Genomic DNA, 19,216 nt, shown 5'->3' with positions numbered 1-19,216 from the left:
ACCCACAAAATAAATTAATATGCATATTCATGTAGAATCCCATTCACGGGAAGAATAAGAAGCTAGTGTAACAACACCAAAGATCAAGAATTACAAAGGCTTCTGTTTTCTCCTCTCACAGGATAAAAGTCACCTCAGACTATCTTAGATTATATCTCTTTTCACCTCGACCATCTACACTGAATGATTTCCTATAAGCATTTTTAGGTTTAGTGATATCACAGCACACATTTGTCAAAAATAAAAAGTTTATTCCTCCACCTCCAGGCAATCAGGTTCTTTTTGCAGATGCCTCCTGTTACCTTTATATTAACAGGTTATCTCATCCACAAATTCTAATGTCCAATAGGCTTCAAACCAATTCAAAGGCGTAATGTTAATATAGCAGATGGATCATACAGCTTACTGCGGATGCCTCACCGATCTGTCTGTCAACCTTCCGCTCCATTCTTCCCTCACTCCTGAACAAGACCCCGAGATACTTGAACTCCTCCCCTGAGAACCATGGCCTCGGATTTAGAGCCCTTCTTGGATCGAGGCCTTGCTGTGGCAGAAGGGCTTGCGCGGTCTAGTGATCCTCGGAGCTATGTTATTGGGAGCTACATGCTCCTGGTAGGGCTTCCCAAGGCAAACAGGTCTGAGGTAAAGATCCAGACTAACTTGATCCCAAGACCCCATATGGAGTTAAACCAAGGATCGGTGTTTCCCTTGCCCGGGAAAGGGTATCTGGGGCCCCACCCTGGAGCCAGGTCTAGGGGAGGGGCTCGTTGGTGAGCGCCTGGTGGCTGGACCTTCGACAATGGGGCCCAGCCGGGCTCAGCCCGTAGGAGCAATGTGGTTCCACTCTCTTGTGGGCCCACCACTTGCAAGAGAGGCCATAGGGGTCGAGTGCAATGCGATGTGATATAGGTGGTAGCCGAAGAAGGGAACTCTGGCATTCCAACCCTCAGTTGCTGAAACTGGCTCCTGGGACTGCTTAATTCATAAAATTCATAAAATTTCCCCAAAATTTCAACAATAAATAATAAATAAATAGATTAAAGTCAACAAACTAGGAAACATTTATCATCTTCTGTTATTATCCTTGAACATTTTCATGGTCACTTGATATTTAACAATACCACAATGTTAATTCAGGCCAAACACTGATTGATAGGAGATTTTATAGTTATAAAACCTAAATAAATCATGTGTCACGTCTTCCTAATGGGCCAGATTTTTTTATCATAGTTTATATTTTTTGCATGATGAGTATAGAAACTAAAAAACAGTTCATGGGTTCAACATATTTTGTGTAAATTGTTAGTGTGCTTTTGGAATTATAAGACTTCTACATTTATAATTTAGACTCTTTAAACTGAAATATATTTAAAAAAAGCTCCATTTCATCTGTCCTGGGAAGTGGAAAGTGAGTTATACACAAAATATTATCAGAGGCATTAGGGAAAATAGGCTACAGATGAAAATGTAAAGTACTTGACTTTAACGGAACAAAAGATAATTTAATACTAAGAAACAAGCTCAGATTAAAAAAATCATTTATAATGATTTACAAATAAATTCTGTAGTGTACAGGTTAACTAAGCAAAAAAATGAAATGTGTATTATTCTTCTGAAATGCAAAACAGTCAAATTTTCCATTATAAGCTCAGCTTTGCTTAATAGTGAAGCTTTTTGTGTTACATGCTAGTTGAAAGACAGTGCTTTATAGTAATACAAATCATATAAATTTGATGTTCTTACAGTCTGTAGTGGCAATAAATTAATGTTTGGGTCTCATATTATTTATATTATTATTTGTAATGCCAAGAAAAATCAGACATTAAGTTTTTAAATTGCTTCAATTTCAGAACTTAAATTTTCAGTAGTTTTGTATTTACATTATGATATCTATAATAAGCTATTCCAATACTTCTTCTGAGCCCCATGCATTGCTCATTAAAGCTTAAGTGCAGCTGAGTATACTTAAAAGAAAATATTTTTGGAAGTACGTAATTGGCATGATTCACAATACTTTCCCCAATATATTTCAAGCTTATATTTAAATTTGGATTAGATTGTTATTTTATAGCAGACATCTTTTAAAACATTAACACTGTAAGTGCCTTACATGCATCCCGACTAGGAGTCGGGAAGGTTCCTTGCCTGGAAGGGAGGCCCCAGAAGGATGGACAGACATCCCAATAATGATTGGGGAAGGTTCCTTACCCAGACAGGAGGTCCCAGGTGGATCTATGGACATCCTGGTCAAGAGAGAAAAAGGTTTCTTGCCTAAAAGGGAAGCCCCAGGTGTCCTGATTGGATATATTTACAATATCTTCCCTGGCCGGGATAAAAGTGAAGGACAGGGAAGAACTGTCTCAAAGGGCTGTTTACTCCACCAGGAAGCTAAATGGCAGCAGCTCTAGATGTCGATGCCCATTTGGACACCAGAAGGGAATGGCGGAAAATGTAGTCCTGCAGAACATCCCTGCTAGAGTCCACAGGTGCTGCAAGAGGGCACTGCAGGGAGTTACACTCCCTACTATTTGGGACTCCCATATGACCCAGCAGTGCTTCCAACAGTCAACACCCTGGTACCGGAAGTACTCCCTGGTCCTCAATAAAAGGGACCACACTGCCTTGTCCAAGTGAATCGGAGCTGGGAGGAAGGAACGCAACACTCGACTGGAGGAGTAACAGTTCAGTGGTCAGAGAGCGAGATAGAAGGTATAATAAACACTTGTTAATTGTGTATATGAGGTATCTATACTAATAAAAGGCAAAGCCCTCACTGACTGAACAAATTTTCGTCCATATACTGTACTGTAATAGACTGCAGTTCGATAGCCGTGGGAGGCGGAGTTTCGTATTAAAGCATTTAACCAATCACATCTCAGTCATCATTTGTTGCCAGGCAGAGAGGCTTTCACAATCCGTTGTGTAGGCACGCTAACACAGAATAAATGTCGATTAACCTGTTGCTTCAACCAATTAGATTTTGAATTGGTGTCAGTAGGGCCCTCTAGCAGGCGTGTGGGAATGTCACCGTATTCAGACCCATTGATTGGATAGAAGCCGATATGAGGAACTCTACGAGGCCACTGAACGCACTGCAAACGCTCCAAGAGAAAGATCGTCACGCGCACTACAGCCAACTCCATGGCAGGATTCTGGATAATATTATTTGCCAGACACAGACCAGATTTCAAGACAACGAAAACCTGGTGTTTGTCACGCTCCTCGAGCCCCAGAAGTTTTGGGAATATAAGAAAAATTTCACACATGCAGCCTTCTCCAGTTTAACACAAGAGCCACGGAGTGCTTTTTGATCTGTCTCGGCTAAAAACAGAACTGACTGTAATGTATGCCATGGATGATTTTGCAGGAAAATCTCCCACTGATCTCCTTGACTTCCTTCATCAGAAAAATCTGAATGAGAGAATGGGGCAGCTGTTCACATTGGTATATTTGGCGGTAAGCATTCCCGTGTACACTGCTTCTGTCGAGCGGATATTTTCAGCCCTAAAGCGAATTCAAACTTATGCCAGAAATACCATAGGGCGGGTTCGCCTTTCATCATTAGCTTCGAATGTGATAGAAAGGGACGTTTTGATGGAACTGAAGCATACAGATAATCCGTACGACAGAGTAATTGAACTTTTTTTGAGGAAAGAGAGTAGGATGGATTTTGTTTACAAATAATCCAAATTTTTGGTGAGTAAAATGTTGCGATTTTCCTAAATAATATTGCAAGTTTATGAGTTGTTATTGATGTTTTTTATGTGTGTCGCTGCTGTGGCTGCAGTAGAAAGGAACTTGTTCAACCCGGTTTGTCTATTCAATAAAGGCATTTATTGTGGCTACAGAAGTTATCATATATATATATATATATATATATATATATATATATGATAGCAAAATACCCGAGCTTCGCAGCGGCAAAGTACTGCCTAAAAATATTTATTAAGAAGAAAATTATACCTTTTTAAACTAAGGGAAAATATACCAATAATTATTTGTTAAGGATCTCTTTGTATACCACATTGTGAGTTAGGCCCTCCGGTTGTAATATGACCAAGCTGTGCGCTGAGCTTACTCTTGAGCATGCAACGTACAGTTGGCCATGTGAACAGTAATCTTGTTTCATATCTCACAGCTTGGATTGCTGCTGTCATAATCGGTTTGAGTTTCATGGTTTGTTTCAATTACGACAGTATTTGTAGGACTTGTGTTGAAGAGACATTCGGCATCTGTCAAGCGTTGTAAGCATACAACTGGTTTCATCGATAACTTCACATCCAGCTTTTGAGAGTTTAAACATTCATAAACATCAAAGTGTCCACTACTGAAATCGTCACCTGTCAATCTAAGATGTTGAAGAGGCATTGGCGGTTGTCGAAAGGTGTAAAATATTTGGCCATTTCGGTACACTTGAAAGCGACAACTGAACAATTCAGCGCCAGCCATCAACTCACATGCAGATGCATAGGTGAAGGGCTTAAGCATTTCACTCTTATAGTGCTCCTGTGTAGTATAATTATCTCCTGTACCGTCATCAGTCCACACCTGGAACCCGTCCCAGTCATTCAATACATAAGACACAATGTTCCTCCGGATATCAAGAGTGAGCCTGATATGGCCGTGCAATATGTAACAAAGAGAATGGAAAAGGCAGCTGCCATCTCTGGGCATGGAAACCACTCGGTAAGTGACAGTTCTTTGATTGATGGTGATCACCTCGATAGACATGTTAATGGGGGTATGGTTGGAATGATAAAGGAAATGGGTACCTGAACAATGTAAAGTAAGTCTAAAATACCTAAACAATAACTATAATCATAATAAATGAACAATAAAACAGCGGAGAAGCCGTGGATTAAATAAAAAGGCTGTAGTTATCAGCAGGGAGGCGTGAATCCCGTGGCGAAGCAAGGAAGGGAATGTTGAGACTGGAGCGACGGGCGGTTTTATATAGGCAGTCAGCCAACAACGTGGGAGGCGTTGGGATGGGGGACCAAACGCTGCTTCACACGGTGACCGAGCTGCAAGCTATGAACATATATATGTACGTAAGTAGGATTCAGTTAGCGTTGGGAACCCGCGTACCAAATTTCTTGAAGAATGGCCCATAAGTAACAAAGACCGTTGAAACGTTCAATATGGCAGCCGACAGTGGCATCATACCACCGAAATAAGTACCAAATTTCAGCCTTCTACCTACACGGGAAGTTGGAGAATTAGTGACGTTGGAAAGTTCAATATGACAGTGGTGTCATACCACCGAAATAAGTACGTACATTGGTTTCGGTTAGCGCAGGGAAGCTGCCTACCAAATTTCGTGAAGATGGGACCATGAATAAGAAAGTTCAACATGGCGGACATTGTTGACCGTTATGACCGTTACGCGTAGAATTTCGAAATGAAACCTGCTTAACTTTTGTAAGTAAGCTGTAAGGAATGAGCCTGCCAAATTTCAGCCTTCTACCTACACGGGAAGTTGGAGAATTAGTGACATTGGAAACTTCAATATGACGGCCTACAGTGGCATCATACTATTGAAATAAGTACGTACATCGGTTTTGGTTAGCGCAGGGAAGCCACCTACAAAATTTCGTGAAGATGGGGTCAGCCTTCTACCTACACGGGAAGTTGGAAAATTAGTGACGTTGGAAAGTTCAATATGGCAGCCGACAGTGGCGTCATACCATCGAAATAAGTATGTACATCGGTTTCGGTTAGTGCAGGGAAGCCGCCTACCAAATTTTGTGAAGATGGGGCCATAAATAAGAAATTTCAAGATGGCGGACTGACACCTGCTTAACGTTTGTATATATATATATATATATATATATCCCGATTCGATTCCTGACAGGGGGTGCAGTGAGTGTGTACGCCTCATGAGCCCAGAATTAGGGCGAAACACGTGCCGCGTATTGTTTGCATTATTTGACAGTAAAACTATTTCAATATACAGTATTCAATATATAAATCAGCGCTTCCCGATTCATTTTACCCTCACAGCCCCTTGGTTTGAGAAGAAGTATGAAAAAATGTGAGGTTAACGCAGAAAAACAGATCACCAATTGAAGCTTTTTGAATAATGGATACTTTATTCGCCATCAATAATTGTTTTGGTAAAGCCATACTCAGTGTAATCCTCCTTCCATTTTCTAATTTTTCCGCGACTACCCATGATTAAATGAACGGTAAAAAATAAGAACGAAGTGAGGGACACTTATTGAGGCAGGCATGCGAAAGCTCAATAGCTCGCAAGCCCGATGTGGTGCGCGTCAAGTCGTTCTACAATGCGCGATCAGATTCGAAGAAATATATCTTTTCAAGTTCTATTTGGATATAAGTAGGTTCTATTTAGTCGACAGAAATATCTTTGGTAGGAATGTAAGTCTAATTTAGTCTTTAAATTTCTATGGTGAAGAAAAATGTATGCAATGATGACTAAATTTAACTTACATTCCTACCAAACATATTTCTGTCAACAAAATAAAAATGACTTGTATTTAAAATTTAAATAGAACTTGAACAGATACGATAGTTCATAATACCCATGCAGCACTAAGTGCACGTAAGAGCGGGACTCATCTGTTTTAACAAGCAGCGTGTTGCACTGATACGAAATAACCTGCCCATTTAATTATTTAGGAATGGATAGATAAATTAAGATTTTGTACAAATGTTTTTCATTTTTCTTCCTTGATGGATTCTGGCACCCCCAGCAACAGCTGCTCGCACCCCAAAAGGTATATATATATATGTGTATGTATATGTACAATATGTGTGTGTATATAGATAAACTTCAAAAAGCTATAGCCATCACACTAATATTAACTTCATTTGACAGCACACATGACACAAATTGTAAACACAGAAACACATCCTTATTTCAATTACTAAAAAGCAAACAAATCCATATTCTTTATTTTGGATATACAGAATAACCACCTTGCTAAAAGTGAGCAAACATTAGTATTTTAATGATGTCCTACATCACAATCTGTAATGGTTTAATTATATACTTTATGTGTTGTTTGCATGATACCAAACACCTAGTTTTTATATAGTAGTGCTTAACTTAACTTAATTAGTCTTCTGTTGGCATAAAAGACATAGAAGATAAAATCTGTGCAAGAGTAAGATAATACAGACCTTCTTCCTCTGTTTTGTAGTTGTTATTCTTGTGAGGGAAGTGTTTCAATAAAGACACACTAATCTAAAATGAACGGATTCAGAAAATAAATGAAACAACCCTTCAAAGTCTGAAATTTTCCCATACACAGTACCTAAAGCTTTTCTTCTTTTAGATTCATCCCATCTCTATTGGTGACCATCTGTAACAAAAAGTCTTATGTGGGTCCCTTAAACTGCTGATTGCTTCTGCATGGAAACATACAAGCTGTTGACTTGACTATGTTTTTTATTACTAGGAATGGTAAAACATTAACTGAATTAATCAACATAGGAAGGTGTATCCTCAATAATTAATGTCAAATTGGGAATGAATCCCCTTATGTTTCCCTATGGATGGCTACAGAAGTAAAGACTGGGAAAAAAATGGTGAGGACTGAATGTTGTAAATATTCATGGCGAAAGTAGATTTGATCCTATCATTAACAGTGATTGCATTGTCATCTGTCTCTTTTTATAGGTTACTAGGTTATTAGTGAGTGGGATTGCTGGGTAATCTGTTTTGTTTTCATTATACTTACTGATGTCAATATGTTCTTATAAATTTAAAAATAAGTAACAAAGAATAGAAAAGGGGATGAAGAGAATAGTTGTAAAATGCCTCTGATAGTGCTTCACTCAGCACCACATATTGCACTGATCTTGTATCTATAGAAAATAACCTGCACATTGATTTAATGCTTTTGTGTTATAGTTACGCTGACAGAATTTTCTTCCACATGCACCATTGGAAATGTAATCTCTTTTACATGATTTGCCTTGTATCTATTTTCAGATTGCTATGAGAAGAGGGGATTGTTGTCTTATTGGTTTTTAAAAATAGTTTAGAGCTTAAGGTGTGACCACAATGGAAATACTACCCTTTGTTTTGCTATCAGATAGAAATAGGATGCCACATTTGAACATTAGAACAATCTAGACGACAGGTCATTCAGCTCAATAAAGCTTGATGATCCTATCAACTTAATTCTACTAAAATAACATCAAGTCTAATTTGGAAAGCCCCAGAAATCCTACTGTCTACAGTACAACGCTACTTGGTAACTTATTCCATGTATCTATGCAAAATTTGCCCTTAACAAGCTTCCAACTGTGTCCCTGGGTTCTTGTACTGTATAAATTAATACATCATTTTAGGATTTTTAGTACCCAAGGATTCCAAATTTCTCATAATTTGTTTTTCACTTCCTCCCTACTACATTTACTATTTTTTAACATTTTACGATAACCCCATATTTCTTTTTAAATGAGTGCCATCTTTTGTGTGACAGTTCCATTGGCTGTCTCCCTGGTAACCTTCCCGAGTATTCACAAGGTGACGAAACATTTTGACATCACACATTAAATAGCATTAAGGTCAACACAGATGGTTCTAGGGTTTCAAAATTTGTTGAGAAATACCATATAATTTGTGACTTTCTAAAGTATTATTTTTGCTATTTGACTTGTCATTTATCAAACTTGTTCTCATTCTTGATTTTTTATTAGTGACTTGGTTTAGACTAAATGTAGACTTGTGGTAAGACAAGGGAGTTGTTTTAATTGTTTAATTATTTAATGATTGATGCATACAAAATTGGCACAAACCCAGGAAGCAAAGGGTTTATTGAGAGGAGAACTTTTTCAGAATTAGACCATATTAAAAGTGGTGTCCCTCAGGGGTGAGTGTTGGGGCTGCTGCTGTTGATCATGACACTGATCTGAACAAGAATACAATAAATAAGATTTTTAAGCTTTCAGATGATATTAATACAAGTGTTTGGCCAGATTTGTAACAGAAGAAATGTAATGTAATATAATTAAATGAAAGCTATTAAACATAAGAAGTAGAAATGCTAGATCCGAATACACAATGGGAGGTCTGAAACCTAAAAGTACAACTTATGACAAGGACCTAGGAGTCACAATAGATTCATCACTGTCTACATCAAGACAAAGTACAGAATCCCTGAAGATGTCTATTAGGATGTTAAGTTACATATCACTGTGTGTGTAGGAGAAGACAAGGGAGGTTTTGCTTATGTCACATATAATACACTAGTGAGCTGTCACCTGGAGTACTGTGTATAGTTTTAGATTCTATGGCACAAAAAGGGAATGTCCAGAGGAGAGCAACTGGCTGATTCCACAACTATGACATATAAGCTATGAGGAGAAAATGAAGAAGCCAAACCTTTTTATTTTAAACAAACTGAGGTGAAGACGTATCATGATAAAAATATTTAAGATTATGAAAGGAATTAATACAATTGATTCTAGCTGTTACTTTAAAATTAGTTCTTCAGCAAGAACAGAGGGACACATTTGGAAACCTCTTACAGCCAGATTTTGCACAAATATTAGCAAGGTTTTCATTCCACAAACAACTATAGACACATGGAATAAATGACCAAGTAGTGTGGTAGAGAGTAGGACTTTTGAAACCTTCAAATATTAAAATGATGCTTTTTGAGATTCTAGGTGAATAGGACTGAATTGCCTGTTCCAATCACAATTGTTTTAATGTATATTAGAGTTTGTGAACTCTAATCAAAATGTTAGGTAACCTTTCTTTTGGATACAACTGCATGTATTTCACAATATCAGACATGCTTATATGCCGACTCATTTAGGTCAGTTGATATGGGCAACCTATTCTGTGCATGGGGAAGGTGTTGGGAAAAGTAAGAGAGTCCAATGGGAAATCACACACTTGCTGAACTGCCACTCACAAATCTTTTCCTTCCATTAAAGACATGTGTCCTAAATGTAACAAACTAAAAAATGTTAAAACAGACATATGCCTTTAAATATGCATATGTTACAGTAAATATTCAGGAATAATTGTGTAAGCTTTGTAGTCAATTCCAGGTATTATTATAAGACCCACCTTTGTGTTTTGTGGAAATTAAAGATAGCTAGGTAATGAACTAATTTGTTGTACTTTTTTGGCTTGTATATATGTCCGTGTATGCAAAAATTATAGTAGCATATTATACATTTTTATTAAGCTGTCTGTATTTTGTACAGCATTGTACTGAATTTTCAGTTAAGACAGTGTCAGTCTGTTGAAACAAATGCTAGTACAAAGGCATACATTTCTTTAATGAAAAAATGTCATAGGTTTACAGGAAATATAACTGTACACTGAAGCAATAGCTATTCAGTGATAAAGCAAGTCTTACGCACTAATACTGAGCTCTGTAACACAAACGTAATTATTTATTTGTTTAATGTATCCTGTAATCGTTGTTGAAGTAGTGATATTTTTCCTTGGCAAAACTGATGATAAATAATGTATACCAGGTGATAAGAAAACCCTCAGAGAACTGAATACCGAGGAATATCTATAGCTCCTGGCTAATATAAAAGATATGCAGATTTATTATTCCACCAAGAGTCAATCCTCAATGACCCTGTGCCTACACACATTCTGAAACAATAAATCCACTGGGTAGTGTATAGTGTGTTGTATTATTTTAATAATAAAACCAAGCAGATTTCAAACAATGTGGCTTGAGTTTTATGACAATGTAAGATGAGCAAAAAGCAAAACTAATTTGGGCTTTTGGTATTTTTGCTTTCTATTAATCTCTGTTTGTTACCTTGGCTTGACATTGCAAGCTTATTGTTTTACCTCTTGGGGACAAGCCAAAGGCAAAAAGGAATGTCCACAAGTATTAAGGGGAAAAAAGAGCATGATGAAGCAACAAAAAAACCCAAGCAAACAATGTTCAGCTTGATGCTGCTTGTCACGTCCTGAACATACCTTCAGGGATCTGATTAATTTTTTTCTGTTTCAGAAGTTAATTCTTGGCAGCCTTATTTCTTATCTTAAACAGATAAAGACTACCATAGACACAAAATAATAATGCAATTGTACTTAAAACAATAAAGGCACATGCACAGTACTTAAAACAAAAATGTCATACTTAGATTCTTTGAGTTGTTGACATCTTGAGCTCTAGAGTAGTTCTGCCACTCCTAATTTTTTTGTTTGGCTTTTTAAATGTTTTTTCCTTTTTATTATATGATTGCAGTGTCATTTAAAAAGCACTCATATACGTTCGGGTTTTAAATATCATTGGAACAAAAAAAGTGAACTTTTGTTTTACATATGTTCTGGGTCTCATTTCATTATCAACCTGTTTGTATGATTATAATAAAGAATGTGCAAAAAAGGAAGGTTTATCCAGTAAACCTGGACTCTACGTATGGCCATGTGTAAGAACTAATTATTGATAAATCACAACTTCTCTCCTTTTTTTGGGCAAGAATCATTTTATTTAAGGAGATGTAACAGGAAACTGTGGAACAAATGATACTGGCTACAGAAATAAAACACATAAATTATTTCTTGCTGGTGACTACCCAGTTGCCCCAAGACTTACTTTATGATACCTGTAAAATTTATAACATCCTCTGTCACTTCTTTATACTACTGTACTTGTGAATTTAGAAGAATTGCAAAGTGCATGCTACCATTTTGTAACCAGAAATATGTGATGATGCAATCCCTGAAACCTACGAAAAAACGTGTAGTCCCGGCCCCCTTTAAATTCCTTCGCACCTCTCTATCAGCATCTTTTGTTTTGTAAATGTGTCGATCAGCAGCACAAGCAACAAGCAGTCTGCTATCCCATCCCCCCTCTTGACGGAGCTCAACTCGAGGAAAAGGTTCTCCCAACTCACGCCAAGGCTCCTTATTTGCTTCTGAGGTGCCTGAAGTTGTATAGGGTAAATAATACAGTATATCGTTATTTGGAATACATGCATTTCACGTGTGTTCTGTGTCTACAAAGATCTGGGTAAGTGTAGGATGAAAGGAAATGTGAGGCAAGAAATGCAGAAGACATACCTAAAGCAGAAACTTTTTCCATGTTATACTAATAATAACAAGCAGTCACATGACACTATATCTTTGATTGGTGGTACAACAAATAATTCTGAGCAGGTATCAAACACAGTACCAACTGTGGTCTTCACTGTTCTTGTAAAAAGAATGGAGATAAATGGCATCAACTCACAGAGGGAGAGGCAAGTTTGTTGTACCACGTGAACATCACTGAGAGAATAAAACTTATATTATAAGTTTTTTATAGGCTTCAGGGTTTCTACCGTTAAGGCTGTATTTTTTGTGATCACTTTTTATTAAAATTAAACAAGAAAACAACATGAAAATTGAATTAAGTTGAAAATCGACAATCAAGATAAGCAGTAGAAAAATATCCCACCCCCTTTCTCAGCAAACACAAAGAGCAAAATTGCCCTGTCCCTAAAGGATCAAAATCATTGATATCTATGCAGAACCCAGAGGGTGGCACAATAGACACATCAACCTTGAAAAAAGAAACAAGGAAAAGGGAAACATTCAAGATTAAGAATAGGACACTAACCACCAGCAACCAGCCTAAACAAACAGCACACAACCTCTTCTCACTCTTGAAGCTAGATTATTTATTGGAAAAAAAATAGCAGCAATCACAACCCAGAAAAATAGCCTCTGCTCGATAACAGTGATGATAAGACCAGAGAGGGGCAGAAAAAGGAAAGAAAATTTTAAACAAGAGTATTGAAAACAAGCAAAAAGCAGAGGAAACAGAAAGTAAGTGATATATTAAGCAATAGCTCCTGTGGTGAAGAATAAGTTAAAAGTTTACTAAAAAGGTGTTAACATCTGTTGTTAAACAAGACATATTAACTGTGAAAATATCTCCATTTTTAATGTATCTCCTCTAGATTAAAGTGGTTATTGATCTAAACCAGTTCATGTTTTATTTTACAAGAATGCCAACTTTTAAACACGAGTAGAGCAGAGTTCATTTTAATTAGAAAGTATTGAACAGGCATTTAATTAAAACTAAAAGCTACACTGCCTAGGTGGAGAATAGCAGAAGTATTTTATTTTGGAGCAAGAGATGAGAAGAAAAGCTCAAAAACCTTTCACTGGGAAATGGTAAGAAACCAGGAGAAAAAACAACATGCCAAAATACCAAAGCCCAAATGAAGACCAGAAATCAAAGACAAAATTCTTACTGGAAACAGTCATTACTCTAAACCATTTCAGGAAATACTAGCTAGCCATGCTACCATCTTAAATACCCTAGTACTGATGATGCCACAGTGCTCATTTTTCGTGTATCACATGTTAGCAATGAAATGCACTGTTATCAACAATATGACCATCAGCTTCATTAACAATGCCAAATGGCATCACCATTAAAGACCCTGAGCTGTTTTTAATTTTTCAAGGTTCAGCCTAGTGCAGCATCTGCAGTGCAACAGAGCATGGCTAATGAAAAGCAAGAGGACAAACCAGCTGCAAGAGTATCAGCAGTAAGAATCAGAAAGAGAAAGTGAGGAGGACGATGGAGCATCTGTATAGTCTGTGCTATTATGTCACTAAGTATATGATATTACTGGACTTACAAATCAATAGAGAAGATTATCTATGCAAGTACAACTGAAGGGGGTGTTAGGATTGTTGGTGCACATTTAGTTACAGTAAACCAGTCTGGACCAATGTTTGGTCCTAGTATATCTCTGGTTATGATATATACTTTCACATGACTCATTCTCCTAAGCAAAATCAATTGCTATTAAATATAATATTTTTAGTTTATGAACTCCTTTCGGTTTCAGAAAATAAGTGATGAATGTTTTACTTTACCTGTTCTCCATCCATCCATTATCCAACTCGCTATATCCTAACTACAGGGTCACAGGGGTTTACTGGAGCCAATCCCAGCCAACACAGGGTGCAAGGCAGAAAACAAACCCTGGGCAGGGCGCCAGCCCACCACAGGGCACACACACACACACCCCCACACACCAAGCACACACTAGGGATAATTTAGAATCGCCAATGCACCTAACCTGCATGTCTTTGGACTGTGGGAGGAAACCGCAGCACCCGGAGGAAACCCACACAGACACGGGGAGAACATGCAAACTCCACGCAAGGAGCCACTGTGCCGCTTACCTGTTCTCATATAATGCAATTCATTCAGTATGTTTTTACAAGCAGAGACTAATATTTTCTTGAATACATACAAATAGAAAGCAAGAGCACTACAATTATGCCATGATACTTTGAATTAGCAGGATAAATGTCATTTAATTAAAACATTTAAGTTCCTGAATTTAACAGGTATAGCACAAATTCACATTAAATTCTGTTAAATTCTACGAATTTAAGTATGGTCAGAATGATTATTAGAGTTTTTGGACCCTTTCCTAGATGCTAACATATCCTGGCAAATATATGAATTCCAAAGATAAGGAGGCATGTCATCTTAAGCATGGCTTTGTACAGTCTATTATCAGTCCTTTACAGGTTATCCCGCCCTTTTAAATACATGTTAGGGTTTGGTTATTTAGCAAGAACTGGAGTCACCAAGGGAATACTGAAAGAACGACGTGAGAAGTTATCTAGGGTAGACTTGACCCCTGAAATTGTATAGACATAGTTCTCATCATTTAAGAAGCTGTCAAAGTTGATGTGTATATTATTTAATGGCAACAACAACATTTTATTTCTTGTATAACCCAAAATCACACAAGGAATGCATCAATGCCCCTGTTTTTTGACAGCCAACCCCCTTGGCCTTGACTCTCAAAGAAGACAAAAAAAAAAAAACTCCCAAAGTATATAAACTGTCGTACTTCTACAAATTCTTAATACTCACAGTACATTGCTCCAATTGCTTCTCAAGTGCTTCTGAATCTCCCAAGGCTGGCCATTCCTCATTTAGAAAAACATCCACCTCTGCAATCCATTTCTTCAGTGTTTTAGTGTCATTCTACATGAACAAGGTAGGATTCACAGAAAGAAAACTATCAGTCTTACATATGTAATAGTGAAGCATTATTTTGTAACCAGATAACATGAAAATGTCTATCAATTTAAAACTTTTTTTAGCAGAGCAATGGATTGTTCATACTCCTTAATGTTTTACACATAACATCCTTGGTAAAGTAAATAGAAAGTAAATTTCCAGTCTTATGCATTTAAAGATATATAAATATATATTATTTCAACACTGCTTAATCACTCGCTGACAGTGACTACAATGGATGCTAACTGCTACATCCCCCAGCTTGCTAGTATGCAGAAGCAAGGTTAGCTTCTGGAAATAGTCTGCTGGGGGGTTATGGCCTGTAAAAGCCTCTCCAACCATTGTCAGAAAGTTTAGAAACTGATTATACAGTGAAAGTGACATGAAGAAGAGGATAGAAAAAGACAGGAGCACCATAGGTTTGGAGGTAGAAGAGAGAGACTATGTACGGGACAGGCGACACGTAAGAAAGGACATTCATATTAGTCACACAACGAAAGGGTGTTGTTTTGTTCTCATTACCTCATTCTGTATTTCTGCTGTTTTTCTACTGTTATTATCTAACTGATATGCCAGTACAGCCTTTTAAATTCCAAAGAAAGAGCCCAGGTTATGAAAAGCATGACACATCTCCGTTCAGTAGGAGAAATATAAAAAACTTGGATGGGAGTAGAGACAAGTTTACAAATAATATATATACAATTGAAGATTTATAAACTAAAAAAGGTAAATATTACAAAATGCTCAACAAGCTAAAATGTGGCAAGAAGGAATTGCCTAAAATGCAACCCTATGCAAACAAGTCCCAAAATGTTTAGCCAAAAATCTGTGCCCTTAAAAAAAGCAGCAAAAATTCTGGACGACCAAAAAATCACAACAAGCAATGATCTAAAGGAGAACTCATCAAACCACCAAGCACATTCAATGAAAAGACAGCAGTGATGAACAAGTGGTCACACTTCTTGGGAAACCACCCACAAAATACATGGAACATCAGTGAGCAATTCTAAAATAGAAACTAAACTAATAAACAAAACTGACATACCACACATAATTAGACAATAATAAAAACAGATAACAATATTAACATAAACAATTTGAATAAATGAATCAAAAATAAGCAAAAAAGCCATTTAAACTTAATGCCAGGGAAGAACCCTGTATAATACATAACATAATTTTGCCTATTGACAACAAGAGAAATTAATACTAAAAAATCTGATCACAGGGTAGAATGCATATCTAGCACCTAGCAATTAACCTAAAAAATCAGTATCCCTGTCGAGATTACCAACAAGACCCTTATATTTCATACTTTGTTTCTGCTACAACCTGAGAACTGGACAGAGCCGGATTTAGGTGACAATTCCTGATATCCAAATGTAGTTTCTAATTAATGCTTAAAAGCTGCTTCGGGTCACCAGGGGCCTCATACATAATATGACATTTCGGCTTTTGTGCTTACGCACAGAAAAATCCAGATGCAGGAATCTGTGCGTACTCCAACTTCCACGTTCTTCCGCTCCATAAATCCCGGTCAGCGTGAAAAGTAACGCTTGTGCACGCGCGTGCTGTCCCGCCCCAATTCCTCCCAGAATTACGCCTCTTTGAATATGCAAATCAATATAAATAGCCTTTAAGCTCAGCCTTCTGTGAAAAGACAATGGGAAAAGCATGGGGAAAATATAAGAATTTCAGCGAATACTAAGTGGAGGCAAAGGATAAACATACTATTTGTTGATTTAAACAGTGGTATAATCAACAAAAGGAAGTTGATCGAGTGACACAGCGTGTCGGAGAAACTCGAAAGCTCAAGCTCACAAAGTCACACAGTGCCAAAATAAAAAAGAAGTCACATATTAAAGTCCCTGTGAAAAGGCGAGTTGTAGCTCATCGTCTGAGCTTATTAGGGTACAGACAAAAAAAAAAAAGGCACACAGTGGGGAAAAAAGCACGAAATGTCAACTTTAATCTCGAAATTTCCAATTTAATCATGTAGTTCATTTTGTCATTAAAGTAGAACATCATACACTTTATCTTAAATTCATTTAATTTACTAGTTTCTCAAATCCCATCGTAACTAAAGTAGCATGTTAAATGCTTTGTTTTGTGTTTGAACTTCTATGTGCTCTATGTGTGTGAATCAATACGTGCTTCCGTTCTTTCTCTTTCTTCGACAGGACACAGAATCCATTACATTCGTGATATTACTGCTCTCTGAATAATTAAAATACTGAGATGTATACATGATATCATTTTCATGATGATTGGAATGAAAGCATGTTATTAAAGGCAGTGATTGTTCATGTCTCATAAGATGCTGCTGTGCCATGCGCAACCTTCGATGAAATAATTTATTGTAGCAGTACTGTCTCTTTCAAACGTACTGACCTGCAATTCCTGTCCTTACTTTTCTTTCCACAAATACCCAATCGCCACACAATCAGCTCTGTAATAGATGTTAAGCCATCTGTAAGCTTACAACAACGATTCTTCAAAACTTTTAAGGAACATTGAAATATCTTCATAGTACGTGTTTAATTATTCTATCCATCTATCCTTCCAGTGTTGCACCAGCCTCAGCAAATATACAGTGCAGAGTGCAAGGCAGGAACAATACGTGAACTTGCTAGTGCTGCGGCACCGTGTCCTCACATGTTTAATTATTAACAATACAGATTATTTAAATAAAGTTAAAGTTTTATCTGTATAATATAATCAACATATTTTGCTGCATTTCATCCTAAAAATTATATTGTCATCATATGTAAATACGCGCTTTATAAAGTGGCGCAGGTTGTGCAATATTATAACTGTAGTGCAAGTTTATAGTGGGGTAATTGTACTTATAAGTACAAACAGTTCTACAAGGAGCAATTGATTGAGTGCGTTTATAGTTCTTGGGATGAAACTGTTTCTGAACCGCGAAGTCCGTACAGGAAAGGCTTTGAAACGTTTTGCCATGGCTTTGGCAGTGTGTGCTTGATGCTGTATACCGATAATTCTCTTTCCAATCAGCTGCTGCTGTGATTCCCCACTCAGATACAGTGATATAAATACTCCGAGTGGTGCAGTGAGAGTAATATGGAAAAAGATGATCTGTTGTGGCAACCCTTAAAGGGAGAAAGAAGAAAAAGAAGAAGAAGAAGACGGTGCAGTGAGAGTAACAACGCTAAAGCAGTTATGGTATTTGGAATACTATGACTATCCCCTGGACCATTATATTGTTACAGGTAATCTACAATCAGATGTATTACACTAATAAACAATATGCGGTTAGTTTCAGTGTATTTATAAAGCCGCATCAGAAATGTGGTTCTAAGAAATAAAGGGTAACCACACAGGAACAGTAGCACTGCTTTGACGCTGGGTGCCGCCAGTCTGCAAAACCGAGCAGAGAACTTGCGTATGACAGGGTATGAGGTACCGTGAAAAGTGCGTGGCTTTACGCCAAGTGTAGGTTTTATACATCGCGATTTGAACGTGGAAACGTTCTTACGCAACATTTCTGTGCATACACACCATTTATGCATGAGGCCCCAGATCAATAAACTTGGAGTATAAAATGATGACTCAATGACTCAATTGGAAGGAGGAAGAGAGGACAGAGGCAGGATAAAAGTTGTAGGATTTGAACAGGAAGAGACAATTTTAAGTACGGCATCAGTTCCTTTGAAATTGGGAGAGCCACTGTACCTAATGAAACTTGTATTGCAAGGCCCAGAGTGGTTGTTTCTTATTATGTTGTACAATTTTTCATTCAGTGCTCTGTACCCTGCTATCAAAGACACTAAGAAGGACAGGATTGGGCCAAGAGAAAAAAAAGTTTAAGAAACCCTGATTTATAGCATTATCTGTGTCTTGTGTGAAGATATCATCCATTTTAATACTGAGACGATGAGATTGGGCTTCTCAGTCAAAGTCAAACACTATAGTAAGTGTTGATTGATTCAGTACTTCACTAAAATGCTTCATCCAGCAAATGTTTTGTTCTTCAGCAGACATCAATTGCTCACTATATTTACTTTAATTGGAATATTTCTTGAGATCAAAACAAAGAATGAGAGGTTTCTGACTATTTTGTATAATGTTTTGGAATCGTTTTTGGTCTGAAGCTACTTGGGCCTCCAACCCCTTCTCTGCAATTCAGAGCATCTTACATTTACACCTTTGTCCAGCTATTTATACCAGAAATTGTCACTGTGGCACTGTAC

General features: G+C 37.3%; 1 protein-coding gene across 12 annotated transcripts in view; it reads right to left on the bottom strand.

The window, feature by feature from the left end:
• dmd (dystrophin) overlaps positions 1 to 19,216 on the bottom strand; it is a 2,654,580-nt gene that overhangs the window by 1,590,022 nt on the left and 1,045,342 nt on the right. For all 12 annotated transcript variants that reach the window (XM_039745194.1, XM_039745193.1, XM_039745197.1 and 9 more), the window contains exon 24: positions 14,853 to 14,966. In XM_039745194.1, the coding sequence (XP_039601128.1) occupies positions 14,853 to 14,966 (114 nt within the window). The remainder of the gene's footprint in view (positions 1 to 14,852; positions 14,967 to 19,216) is intronic.

The sequence above is a fragment of the Polypterus senegalus genome, chromosome 2 (assembly GCF_016835505.1).
Source record: "Polypterus senegalus isolate Bchr_013 chromosome 2, ASM1683550v1, whole genome shotgun sequence".
NCBI classification, from domain to species: domain Eukaryota; kingdom Metazoa; phylum Chordata; class Cladistia; order Polypteriformes; family Polypteridae; genus Polypterus; species Polypterus senegalus.
Note: the sequence above shows the minus strand (reverse complement) of the source record. Positions and strands in the feature narration are given on the sequence as shown.